General features: G+C 37.8%; 1 protein-coding gene across 7 annotated transcripts in view; it reads left to right on the plus strand.

Moving 5' to 3' along the window:
• Positions 1-14023, plus strand: part of SLC10A7 (solute carrier family 10 member 7) — a 254159-nt gene that overhangs the window by 102774 nt on the left and 137362 nt on the right. For 2 of the 7 annotated variants that reach the window (XR_006606249.1, XM_045078339.1), the window contains exon 6: positions 9542-9621. The exons of the other annotated variants lie outside the window; for them this stretch is intronic. Coding sequence is in view for 1 of the 2 variants with exons in the window: in XM_045078339.1 (XP_044934274.1) it covers positions 9542-9621 (80 nt within the window). In the remaining variant the exon portion in view is untranslated. The remainder of the gene's footprint in view (positions 1-9541; positions 9622-14023) is intronic. 7 annotated transcript variants of the gene reach the window in all.

Below are 14023 nucleotides of genomic sequence, written 5' to 3' on the forward strand. Positions count from 1 at the left end.
TTTCTGATGGAGGCATAATACTCCATAGTGTATATGGACCGCATCTTCCTTATCCATTCGTCTGTTGAAGGGCATCTTGGTTCTTACCACAGTTTGGTGACCGTGGCCATTGCTGCTATAAACATTGGGGTACAGATGGCCCTTTTTTTCACTACATCTAAATCTTTGGGGTAAATACCCAGTAGTGCAATGGCAGGGTCATAGGGAAGCTCTGTTTTTAATTTCTTAAGGAATCTCCACACTGTTCTCCAAAATGGCTGCACCAACTTGCCTTCCCACCAACAGTGTAAGAGGGTTCCCCTTTCTGCACATCCCCTCCAACACATGTTGTTTCCTGTCTGGCTAATTTTGGCCATTCTAACTGAGAAGGTGGTATCTCAATGTGGTTTTAATTTGAAGCTCCCTGATGGCTAGTGATTATGAGCATTTTTTCATGTGTCTGATATCCATTTGTATGTCTTCATTGGAGAAGTGTCTGTTCATATCTTCTGCCCATTTTTTGATATGATTATCTGTTTTGTGTGTGTCATTTTAATTTATAGAACCATTAAAGAAGCTATCATGTGTTTGAGGGCTGATATAGCTTTTTTCAGGTTTTAGTTGACTTTGTAGTTAGAGATTTGGGGACAAGTTTTGAGATGTGTTAGCCACCTGTTTTATGGAGAAACGTATTAGATTTGGAGTCAGAATATCTTGGTTCATTTTCTGACTCTATATGTACTAATCTTAAGACTACAGGCAGGTCATCTAACCCATTTGACCTCTATTTTCTCACCTGTCTAGTGGAGAAAATAATAATACCTCACCTATTAAGCTTCCCTGAATTATGGTGAGAAGCAGATGAGACATTGTGTAAAAGATACTTTGTAAAACATGAAATGTTTTTAAAAGGTAAGTAAGCGGGGCGCCTGGGTGGCTCAGTGGGTTAAAGCCTCTGCCTTTGGCTCAGATTAAGCCCCACATCGGGCTCTCTGCTCAGTGGAGAGCCTGCTTCTCCCTCTTCCTCTTTGCCTACTTGTGATCTCTGTCTATCAAATAAATGAATAAAATCTTAAAAAAAAAAAGGTAAGTAAGCTGTTATCTGTAATTTATCATTATCAAATTGATCACTTGTGCCCTTCATCCCATTGGAAAGCACATTTATGCTCTGAAATATTAAGATTAATTGCTTATTTCCACAGCAGTGGATATCACTTTTTGTGATCCCTTACTGGTAAATTAAATCTAATAATTTGATATATAATTCAGACATTTATTTTGTACCATCATAAAAGTCTTGAACACATATAATGGTATCCTGCAGCACAAGATTATTTCTGCCACAGACTTTTAAAGCTTAAAATTTTGCATAGTATGTGGGTGACTTCTTTATTGCTAGAGTTCTTGATTGGTTACCACAGTGTAGATTAACGGAGCACGAATAACCCTTTCGTTTCACATCAGTCCCCAAATGGGCCATTTTCTCCCATTAAAAAATTAAGGTATGTTTTACATATAGTAAAATTCATTCTTTTTAGTGTACAGTTCTATGAGTTTTGACAAATGTTTATAGTCATGTACATAGCACCATAATCAAGATATAGAACATTCCATCACCCCTAAAGTTTCCCTGTGCTCCTTTGGAGACATTGCCTCCACCCACCCTCCCAGCCCCTGGCAACTACTGATCTGTTTCTGTCCCCGTAATTTTGACTTTTTCAGAACACTGCATAAATTGAATCATACATCATGTAGTGCTTTGAGTTTGACAAATGTGGCATTTTTGTTAATATACTCTTTTTAAACACATTTTTCCTATTTGGGAACAAAAGCGTTATTGCACTTACTTTTTAAAAAAGATTTCCAAAGTTGCATTTTTGGAGTGTGCTTTTCATTTATTGAGAAGCACTGGTTGATGTTTTTGGTTCATAGATAGATTGAGAGTACCTGAATATTCCTGAGCTTTTGCCTATACGTACCCACTTAAACTTTCCTTTCTCTGTGTCCCATATATCAGAAAAGAATTAGTTAAATTATCTTTCAGAATGTATGAAAAGATATTTGCTCCCAGGTTGTTGGTTCAGAGATTTAGAGTTTGTTATTTTTTAACCCAAGCCCTGAATTATGGAATGTATTGTGTCCCTCCCAAAGCTCATTTTGTTGAAGTCCTGAACTCCAGTGTAACTATTTTGGGAGCTAGGGTCTTTAAGGAAATAATTAAGGTTAAATGAGACCCCAAGGATTGGGCCCTAATCCGATAGACCTGGTTTATTTATAATTAGAGAAGGAGACACCAGAGGTGCTCACTTACTCAGAGGAAAGGCTAGTGAGGTTACAATGAGAAGGCCAATTTCTGTGAACCAAAGAGAGAGGTCCCTGCAGACACTAAGTCTGTTGGCACCTTGGTATCAGACTTCCAGCCTCTGATATGTAGAAAATAAGTTTCTGTTGTTTAAGCCACCCAGTCTGTGGTATTTTGTTATGGCATCTGAAGCAAACTGATACATCCTGAGTGTAAGAATCTGTAGTGGCACTAAGAATTTCCTCATAGCTGCATAATTACACACAGTATTGCCATAATGTACTAAAATTTCTAGGAGACTTGAAGTTCTGAGCTATAAAGTGTACAATAGAAATTAATAGCATTGAACCTGGCATCATGCAAGTCAGACTCAAAATGGTGACTCAAAATGGTGAAGGCATTAATAGATGATAAGGCAGTAGATAACTGGGAGGAGCAGAAGAGCTGATATTCCTACCAAGTGAGAAATAGAGGATGCTTCAGAGGGAAAAAAAAAGGACTTGAAGTGTCCCATCCACGAGTATGCCTCAGTCAACTTTAAGGAATACAGACATTTTATTTTACCCCATTGATAAGAAGATGGGAAGTAGACAGTTGCTGATCCTCTGATGTTCAACAATATAAACAAGTTCCAAACTCTTTCCATCTCTCTGCTCTGCTCTACTTAGCTGTTGGTCTTTTACCTTCATACTTTCTTGCCATCTTAGTAGCAAGGTGACTACTATGTCCTTGTGGCATTGTGTCCTTGTTCAAGGTGTGATGGAAGGAGAAAGGCATTGCTAGAAAGCTTTCCTTTCATTCTTGCCCTTTTAATAAGTAAGACATGCATTCACAAGAGGCTTTCAGCAGAATTTCTCTAATAATTCATTGACTAGAAATGAACCAGAGGGTTACTGCTAGCTGTAAGGAAAGGAGACAGGTTGAGTGTCTACCAAAGGGAACAGAATTCTCCTTTGCTTCTTGACCTTTTTCCCTTCTTGGCACACAAAGGAAAGATAACATTTGTTATACATGATGGGAGTGAAGAGAATGCTGCTGCTCCAAGCCCTGCCTATTTGCCCTGAGGGTTAGGGGGGATCAATATCTTGTGTATCTGTGGTACATTTAAGGCTCATGTGAGTTGGAATTGACAAGTGGATTAGTTGTGAGTCATATCTTAGGTTGGACATACTGTTGCCCCAAAGAAAGCCGGCTTTGTTAGCTGTAAGAAGATGGGTATGGCTATTGGATAGGCAATTCATAGAATCTGACCCAGTAGCTGTTTACTTAAGACAACTATCATATGATCTTCCTGATATGAGGAAGTGGTGATGCAACATGGGGGCTTAAGTGGGTAGGAGAAGAATCAATGAAACAAGATGGGATTGGGAGGGAGACAAACCATAAGTGACTCTTAATCTCAGAAAACAAACTGAGGGTTGCTGGGGGGAGAGGGTTTGGGAGAAGGGGGTGGGATTATGGACATTGGGGAGGGTATGTGCTTTGGTGAGTGCTGTGAAGTGTGTAAATCTGGTGATTCACAGACCTGTACCCCTGGGGATAAAAATAAATGTTTATAAAAAATAAAAAATTAAAAAAAATTGTTTGAGTTCAAAATATGCTGTATTTGGATTTGAATGAATATGGATCTGTTGCTCTCAGAAATCACCCACCCCCACCTTTAATAGTGAAATTATTATATAATGTGAAAGAGGCTGGGAGCTGGAAAGTTGACTTCTTTTTTCAGGCATACTTAGTTAGCCTCACTGTGGTAGTCTGACTTTTGCATATTTTAGGCTCTCTGGTAGTTGATAGAGGGAAAGCAAGGGGGTGGAAAATAGTCCATCACCAAAATGAATCCAGTTTACATGTGAGACCAGAGTTGCATTGTCAGCTTGTGAAGAAGAACCTTAGAGGGGCACCTGGGTGGCTCAGTGGGTTAAAGCCTCTGCCTTCAGCTCGGATCATGATTCCAGGGTCCTGGGGTCAAGCCCCACATCTCTGCTCGGCAGGGGGCCTGCTTCTCTTCCTCCATCTCTGCCTGCCTCTCTGCCTGCTTGTGATCTCTCTGTCAAATGAGTGAATAAAATATATATTAAAAAAAAAAAAAGAAGAAGAACCTTAGAAACCAGGCACCACGCAGATCGATGGTTGTTGTCTTCTAATGTGTCATATTGCTAAGGGTGCTCTGGCACATCATTAGATCTTGAGTATAGTTGGTTGAGACACTCCTCTTGCTCCCCTCCATAGTAGAGAGTGGAGATCTGGTAGGAGCTGCATTGGCAATAAGTTCCAGGAGTTGTCAAGGCTTTACTCTGCAAAGCGTGGATGAAGAGCTTCTAGATGAAGGTGGGAAACTTTAACACTTCTGTGCTCCAAAATAAATAGAGTGGAGTGCCTAAGGTAGAAAAGGGAGATTAGTTCATATATTAGGCATTTAGTGATAGTCTCAAAAATTATATTTCCTCTAGAGTAATAGTTTTTGAGCCTGGAGCTTGGGATCCTAGTAAGTTCTGAAAATTTATATTAAAATATATTCTATAATTTTATATGGATTTTTCTAGAGAGAAGAGCCATAGCTTTCATCTAATTTTCAAAGATTAAGAACAGAGAATATGCTGAATGTTTAAATAATACAGATTTGAAGCAGTTTTTCAGGTCTCATTAGAGTTATTTTAAGAGAACTGTAGCTTCTAATTGTTCTATAACCTGATAATCTGTTTAAATAGTAATTTCTCTTTGATGTATGAAGTTTTACAGTATATGAAATATGTACCCTAAATGGCTTTATGGAAAAGATATACTTTCTGATGGTGGGTATTATGGAGGGCACATATTGCATGGAGCACTGGGTGTGGTGCATAACCAATGAATTCTGGAACACTGAAAATAAATAAATAAATAAATAAATAAAAATTTAAAAAATAAAAATAAAAAAACAACAAAAGATACACTTTTCTCCCAAATATTCACCAGTCCTGAGGCCACAAAATTTAGTTTTTTCTTGAGGAAGATAAAACCCATTGTATGCAGTGACCCTAATTATACATTGTTTTTGTTAGTGGTATTGCTAAGAAGTCATAAAACTTTCTTCTTCATCCAAGTTTGTTTAGCATGAAGGGCAAATACTTACATTTGTCAGATACTTAATTGTTTACTAGTTTTTGCAGAATTTGAGTACCCAAGGTTTTTAGATATTTACCAAATTAGACTTTTAATCATAGCAAAGTAGTGATAGATGATAGATAGAGTGATAGAGAGATAGATGGGTAGATAGTTTGATGTAGGTAAAGAAAAAGTGAGCTTTCTCTATTATAAAACAATTGTCAGTGCTTCATTGCCTTCAAACTTATTTCTGTCCTTTAGATGTGTGTGTTTAAATAATTTTTCCCCTGTGGATGAAGCTGACAGCATTTTCCAAATTGATTTTCTATCTGTAATATTCCAACCATATTTCAAACCTCATTAAAGCCCTTTTCATCATTTCTCTGACTCCATTAGTTATGGCAGCATCTCAAAATTCAGTTTTCTTGGTAAATTTCATTATTGTGGTTACCAATTCATTACAAAATGATCAGAGGAGTAGGACGGAGAGAAAAGGAATTGACATATGAGGACAAAGTGAAAGATGAGGACTCTTTGGCCAGTAAAGTAGAAATCTATCAAATCATGAATGGTGCATATAAGGTGAACATGGACCAAGATGGTGGATCTGGAAACAGAAAGAGAAAAGGGCATTCTTAAAACTCCCGAAACATAACAAGTAAGAGGTACTTAACACAGGCAGGAAAGTAATTTTAAAGGGTTTTTGGTGAATTTATTACAGAACCAATGAGAAACTAAGTCATAGCAAATCTGCCCATAAACTCTGAACAGATCTTAAATAATTCTAAATATTATGCTACACATAGTCTCTTATATTTTTCATGTTCTCTAGGACATCCTTTAGAAACAGAATTTTGCAAGAGTTGAGCAAGATGGGGTCTGATCTAGAAAGATAACCCCTATGCTGTTATCATGTGAAGTTGACAAACAAGACTAGTAATAACCAAAATTACTACAGCATATCAGTAAAGATTACATCTGTAATTTATTCTTTTTTTTGTTGTTAAATTTTTATTTAGCCATTTAAGAGAGAGAGAGGGACAAAGAGAGCAAAAGCAGGGGGAGAGGCAGAGGGAGAGAAAGAAGTTGACTCCCTGCTTAGCTGGTAGTACAACATAGGGCTTGATCTCAGGACCTGGGGGTGAGACAAATGCAGATGCTTAACCATCTGAGCCACCCAGGCGCCCCTCTTCAGTTTATTCTGACGGTGAATTCATCCTTTATAAAGGAAGTGCTTTCATATCTGAAGTTCACTCTAACAAAGAAGCAAAATATAGATGAGGATATTTTTATCTTTAATATATAAACAGTTCTTATAGATGAAGAGGAAGCAAAGACATATACCGAAGGAAAAATGAGCAAAGATCTTAAGCTGGACATTCACAGAGGAATAAACATGGATGAGCAATAAAATTATAAAATAAACTGACGATCATATCAGTGCAAATAAAAGTGAGATATTTTCCATCTGTGAAATCAGCAAAGTTTAACAAGATCGACTGATGGAAAAGAATGGAAAGACTTAGAAATATAGACTCTTGGTAGGTCTATAAATAAGATATGATCTCTGTAGATGGCAGTTTCACAATGTGGATCAAAACTGGAAATACTTAGAATAATAACAACAATAATAGCATCTATCAAAGCTACCATGGACTTGGTGCTGTGCCAAACACGTAGCCTGTATTGTATTTTTTATTTTCAATAACTGTTATTAGTCTTGTATTATAAATGAGGAAACTAGAACTAAAAAGAGTTGGATGATAACAGCTATTAAGTGATGAAGTCAAGATATGAACTTGTATCTTTCTAACTCCAGATTCCACAACAGAAACCACCATGTTATTTACCCTGTTCTTGGTGGATCAGTTGCACTTCTAGGAATTTGTGTTAAAAAGACAATTATCAAAAGCCTGAGTGGTACACATAAGAATGCTGCATACCTTTGTAGGTACTAAATCTCCGTGCAGACTTACATGAAATGCAGTTTGGGCATATTCCAAGAGGTGAGCTAGACCCGAGACTATCAAGTAAATGTGGGAATCTGAAAAATGCCCTCTCAGTGAAAAGAGTATGAGAAAAACTCTTCCCGTTGGCCGTGATAAGTGATAGTGTTGTCTTAGGCTGAGAGTTGAATGGAAGAAAATGAGTCTCCTGTGAAAAATGGCACTCCAAGCCTGTGCTAAGGATGGTTGGAGAGTAAGAATCTATACCATTTTCATGGGGCCAGAAACTCTGAGCATAGAAATTAATATAACAACCAGTTCCAGACAAGAATTTCAGAGAGAATAAAGAGAGTAGCCAAGAATTTTTCAGAATTAGCAAAACATGAATTCCTAAATTGGAGAAGTTCACCAACCCCCAAGCAGGATAAGTATGAATAAATCCCCTGTGTATCAGAATAAAACTTTGATACAACAGAAACAACTACAGTTGCAGCTACCACTAATAGTAATGGCAAACCCTTGTATACTGGTTACTTTGTGCCAGGTAATCTCCTAAGTGATATATATGCACACAAGCATGTACACACATACACATGCACACGCTCACACACTCAATTATAGATAGTTGCTATTGTCTCCATTTTTTTTTTTTAAGAGGAAAATAAGGCACAAAGAAAAGTTACTAAATCTTCCCAAGATTATACAGCTAGTACATGGTCAAGCTCAGATTTGAGTCCAAATAATCTACTTCCCAAGTCTGTACTCTTAACTACTACACATTGTGCTCAAAGAGAGTATTTTCAAACTAACCACAGAGAAAAGGCAACTTTGCAAAAACAATAATTAGCCTGACAGCTGACTTCTCTAAGTCAGGAATATTGAAGCTGAGTTGTTCTTCTTCCTGTCCCCTTCCTGTCCTCTTCCCCTTCAATTCCTTATCTTTTCTTTAAAAATAATTTTGGTTCCCTTACCTCCCCTTGATGCAGCTGGAGTTGGGTGGCTTATGGGTCCATGACTGAGGAGGTGACTGCGACTGGGTCCTGGGAGGTGTGTAAGACCGAGGAGGTAGTCAGAGCTGACAGTGGCAGCGGGCTGGTTATATACAGGACATATGGGGAAATAAGTAAATTAAATATAATTAGTGTTCAAAAGTGATGAGGACATGTCAGAAGATGTCAGAAGCTTGAAGGGACTTGCACTGGCCAACTAGTATTCTCAAAGTATTTCACTTTGGCAACTAGTATTCTCAAAATATTTTAATTACAAAGGGAAAATAGTAATTTCACCAAGAAGAGACCTGGAAGACACCACCTCAACCAAGCAGTCAAAGTGAATATCCCCAGTAAAGGGGCAGATGGCCATCCTTGCCTCCTGATGTGATAACTGAAGGGTAGAGCATCATTTCTGTGGTGTTCCTATCAAAAATGCGTAACCTGAACTTAACCATGAGAACAGCACACACAAACCTAGACTCTCTGTGAAAGAAGTGGCCCGTACTCTTTAGAAATACCAAGATTATGGCAGGCAAGGAAAAAATAGGGAATTGTTCCAGATAAAGAGACGTGGCAATTAACTGTGAAACATTATTTTAGATTAGAAAAAGATTGGGAAAATTGGTGAAACTTTGGATGGGACAGTGGATTTGATGGTAGATGGTAGTATCATTATGTAGATAGTTTCCCAATTAAGCAGGTTTTACTGTGGTGGTGTAGAGGCAGGAAATACGCACTGACATGTTAATGGTTTAGCATGGCTGTAACTTACTCTCAGTTCTGAAGATAATGATTCTAAGTGTGTGTTTATCCTTCTTTTATAGTGGTTGTACAGATGTAAATTTTTATTCCATTCCTGACAGGTCTACATAGCACTTAATTATACCCTTTAATCTAGTTTCTAAAAATGTTTCAGAAAGTTTATTTTGAGATAGTTTTTAGCTTAGTTGACCTTTGCATTCTCAACAAAAAGTTCAAATTCAGAGGACCCCAAATCGCAAATTCACTGCATTCATGTATTTTTTTGCTTACTAATTTTATGTAATTTCTTCTTGAATTAATATATTGTAAACATAGGTAACCAACGCCTTGGTGTTTATTTATAATAAGAAGAGACTAGTATTTAGAGTTCACAGACTTGGTTTCAGTCTCCAGTTCTGTTTCTCTCTGGCTGTGTACATTGGGATGAAAATCCTCATCTTTTTTTTCTTTTTTTGTCATGGTTTCCTCATCCATAGGCAACTCAGGATTGTTGTCAGGAACAAACATGGAAACATGAGAAGCCTAAGCACAATTTCTGGCATGTAAGAGGCATGCAGTAAGTGTTACCTTCTCTCACTCCATTCTTTCTTCCTTCTCTTACAGAAGTATCCATGTAGGTCCCTTGGGCATAAAGAAATACAAAGCTTATTAATACTGGGCTGGAGGAAAAGGACTCCATCCCTGTCCTTTTGTTCTTATTTGGCTTCCCTCCGTGTATCTGACTTTTGCCTTTATTTCTGTAAGTCATCCATCATAATCCAGAAGATGAACCAGGCCAGATGGTGATCCCAGTGTGAGGGGGTGGGGAGGATGGGAGTAGAGCATAGGGCAGATGAGGGGATTGCCAGAACACTGAAGGTTCCTAGGGGACCAGTAGCCAGTGGAAGTGAGGAATATTGAACAGGTCTTTCTAGCCTGAAGACTTTTACTCTCTGCTACTGAGTAGCTTGTGATCTGTAGGAAAAGTACTGATTGATCATGGCTGAATGACTGTCTGATGCTTCTCTCTTATTTGTTACTCAGCAACCCAATTTTAGCTATTCTGAGTCCTGGGGCCATTCAGTGCTTGTGATTTCTTTCCTTTCATTGATGACTTCGTATATTCTTTGTTCTTTTTTGGGTGTTTTTCTTGTTGCTCACCTTCTTTACACTTTATGCATAAATATATATTCCCTGTCAACATACATTTTATGCAATTTTTATTTCGTGTTAATTTATTTCTGTTTCTTTTGTCTTCTTTGTGGGTGAAATAAGTAAAGGTGGTCAAATGGTACAAACTTCCTGTTGAAAAAAACTAAAGAAAAAAATATGTATGTGCAAGGCCAGACTGGTAACATATATGTGTGTGGAAAGTAGGAGTTCTTATTGAAAACCTGTCCCTCCGTCTCTCTGTTATCACATCAGTCAGATGTGAACTCCAGTAAGTCCAGTGGGACCTGACGCTTAGCCTACTATTTTGGTTTTCTTGGAACCAAATTCCACAAATTTATTTTTTTTTACGATTAGTGTTCTGCTCTCTAGCAAGAATTCAAGTGCTGAAAATCTGAGCACATATCCTTAGTTCTTCTGATTCCTACCACTGTGCTTTGCATCTAGTAGGTATTCAGTAAATGTTTCAATAAGTATTGATTGTATCAGTGACTCAAAATAACCCCCTCAAAATTTTGCTTTCTATCCCAGATATTAATACTAAGCCTCGAAACCAGACTAGGATTGAGTGTGTGCCTCTGCTGGACCGCATAGTTACAGTCTTCCCACTCCCCTTCTGGCTGGTGCCCCATTTCACTGCTCTCCTCCCAAACAAACAGTTTTCTTAAGTTTTTATTTAAATTCCAGTTAGTTAACGTATAGTGTAATATTAGTTTCAGGTGTACAATATAGTGGTTCCACACTTCCGTACATCACCCGGTGCTCATCACAGATGCACTCCTTAATCCTCGTTACCTCTTTCACACACCCCTCCACCCACCCACGCTCTGGTAACCATCAGTTTGTTCTCTGTAGTTAAGAGTTTCTTGGTTTACCTCTCCCTCTTGCCTTTTTCCTCTCTCCCTCCTTCTCTTTTTTTTTTCCTTTGCTCATTTGTTTGGTTTCTTAAATTCCACAGGTGAGTGGACTGACTTATTTGCCTTAGCATAATCTCCAACTTCATCCATGTCATTGCAAATAGAAAGATTTCATTCTTTTCTATGGCTCAGTAATATTCTATGGTAATTCTTGGTAGCATTGGCTATTGTAGATAAAATACTGCTGTAAACTTCATGGATCCCTTTGAGTCAGTATTTTTGTATTCTTTGGGTAAATACCCAGCAGTGTGATTAGTAGATTGTAGGGTAGTTCTATTTTTAATTTTTTGAGCGACCTCCATACTGTTTTCCAGAGTGGCTGCTCCAGTTTGCATTCCCATCAACAGTGCAAGAGGGTTCCCCTTTCTCTGCATCCTCACTAACACCTGTTTTTTCTTGTGTTATTGATTTTAGCCATTCTGACAGGTATGAGGTGATATCTCATTGTAGTTATCATTTGCATTTCCCTGATGATAAGTGATATTGAGCATCTTTACATGTGTCCGTTGGCCAACTGTATGTCTTCTTTGGAAAATGTCTATTCCTGTCTTCTTCCTATTTTTAAATTAGGTTATTTGTTTTTGGGGGATTGAGTTTTGTAAGCTCTTTATATATTTTGGATACCAACACTTCATCAGATATGTCCTTTATAAATATCTTCTCCCCTTGTAGATTGCCTATTGGTTTCATTGATTGTTTCCTTCCCTATGCAGAAGCTTTTTTCTTTTGATGTAGTCCCAATAGTTTATTGTTGCTTTTGTTTTCCTTGCCTCAGGAGGCATATTTAGGAAGAAGTTGCTGTGGCCAATGTCAAAGAAGGAACTGCCTGTGTTCTCTTCTACGATTTTTATGATTTCAGGTCTCACATTAAGGTCTTTACTACATTTTGAATTTATTTTTGTGTATGGTTTAAGAAAGTGATCCAGTTTCATTCTTTTGCATGTTGCTGTCCAGTTTTCCCAGCATCATTTGTTAAAGAGACTGTCTTTTTTCCATTGGATGTGCTTTACTGCTTTGTTGAAGATTATTTGACCATATAGTTCTGGGTTCATTTTAGGATTTTCTCTTCTGTTCTATTGATTTGTGTTTCTGTTTTTCTAAAAAGATTTTATTTATTCATTTGAGAGAGAGAGAGAGCAGGAGAAGGAGCAGAGGGAGAGGGATAAGCAGACTCCACGCTGAGCACAGAGCCCAGTGTGGGGCTTGATCCCACGACCCTGAGATGATGACCTGAGCCAAAATCAAGAGTCGGACACTTAACTACTGAGCCATCCAGGTGCTTCTGGTCCGTGTGTCTAAGTTTGTGCCAGTTCCATATGTTTTGATTATTTCAGCTTGTAATATAACTTGAAGTCCAAATTATGATGCCTCCAGCTTTGCTTTTCTTTTTCAAGGTTGCTTTGGCTATTTGGGATCTTTTTATGGTTCCATACGAATTTTAGGATTATTTCTTTTAAATCTGTGAAAAATGCTGGTGATATTTTGATAGGAATTGCATTAAATGTTTAGATTGCTTTGGAAAGTATAGACATTTAACAATATTGCTTTTCCAATCCATGAGCATAGGAAGTTTTTCCATTTCTTTGTGTCATCTTCAGTTTCTTTCATCAGTGTTTTCTGGTTTTCGGTCTTTCACCTCTTTGGTTAGGTTTATTCCTAGATATCTTAATATTTTTGGTGCAACTATAAATGGAATTGATTCCTTTATTTCTTTCTGCTTCTTCATTATTGGTGTAAAGAAATGCAACACATTTCTGTCCATTGATTTGGTATCCTGTGACTTTACTGAATTTGTTTATCAGTTCTAGCAGTGTTTTGATGGAGTCTTCTAGGTTTTCTATGTAGAGTGTCATATCATCTGCAGACAGTGAGTTTGACTTCTTCCTTGCTGATCTGGATGCCTTTTATTTCTTTTTGTTGTCTGATTGCCATGACTAGGACTTCTAGTACTATGGTAAGTACATGTGGTGAGAGCAGAAATCTCTGTAGTGTTCCTGACCTTATGGGAAAAGTTCTCAATTTTTCCTCATTGAGGATGTTATTAGCTGTGGTTTTTGAAACAGCTGTTTCAGTCTTCAGCCCTTACAGCACTATGCCTCCTCAGTATGCTCTAATCAAATCTCCCTCACACTACTAAGAACTTAATTCAGTTCTTGTCAAGGTTACCAGTCATCTCCATCTGTCCAAAGCCAGTGATGGTTTCTTTGTTCTTGTCTTGCTCAAACACTTGGGAGTAGTAGACACAATTGATCACACCCTCTTTAAAACATGTTTTCTTCTTCATTTCTGTGATACCTCTCTCTCCTGGGATTCCATCTTATTTGCCAACCACCCCTTTGCAGTTTCCTGTGTGGGTTCTTTGCTCTGCTTAACTTCTAAATGTTAGAGTGTCTCAGTGCTTGGTCATGGGTCCTGGTCTTTTCTCTGTTTACAGTAACTCCCTAGGAAAGTTCATCCAATTCCATGGTTGTTTTGTATTGTTTTGGGTTTTTTTTTTTTTTTTTTGGTGGGGGGGGCATAGGGCAGAGAGAGGGAGGGAGAGAGAATCTCAAGCAGACTCCACGTTGAATATGGAGCCCAACATGGGGTTTGATCTCTTGACCCTGAGATCATGACCTGGACCAAAATCAAGAGTTAGACGCTTAACCAACTGAGCCATCCAGGAGCCCCCAATTCCATGGTTTTATGTAACATCAAAATTCATCAACTACCAAACTGATATCTTTAAATCTAACTTCTTCCCCAAATGCCAGACTCATATATACCAAAAGGCCTATTTGATATCTCATCTTGGATATCTAATAAAAGTCTCAAATTTATTGTATGCAAAATAGAATTCTTTTTTTTTAAATTTTTTATTTGTTAAATTTATTTGACAGATTATTTATTTGA

The sequence above is a fragment of the Mustela putorius genome, unplaced genomic scaffold (genome assembly GCF_011764305.1).
Source record: "Mustela putorius furo isolate JIRA1106 unplaced genomic scaffold, ASM1176430v1.1 tig00000242_pilon_pilon_pilon, whole genome shotgun sequence".
Lineage (NCBI taxonomy): Eukaryota > Metazoa > Chordata > Mammalia > Carnivora > Mustelidae > Mustela > Mustela putorius.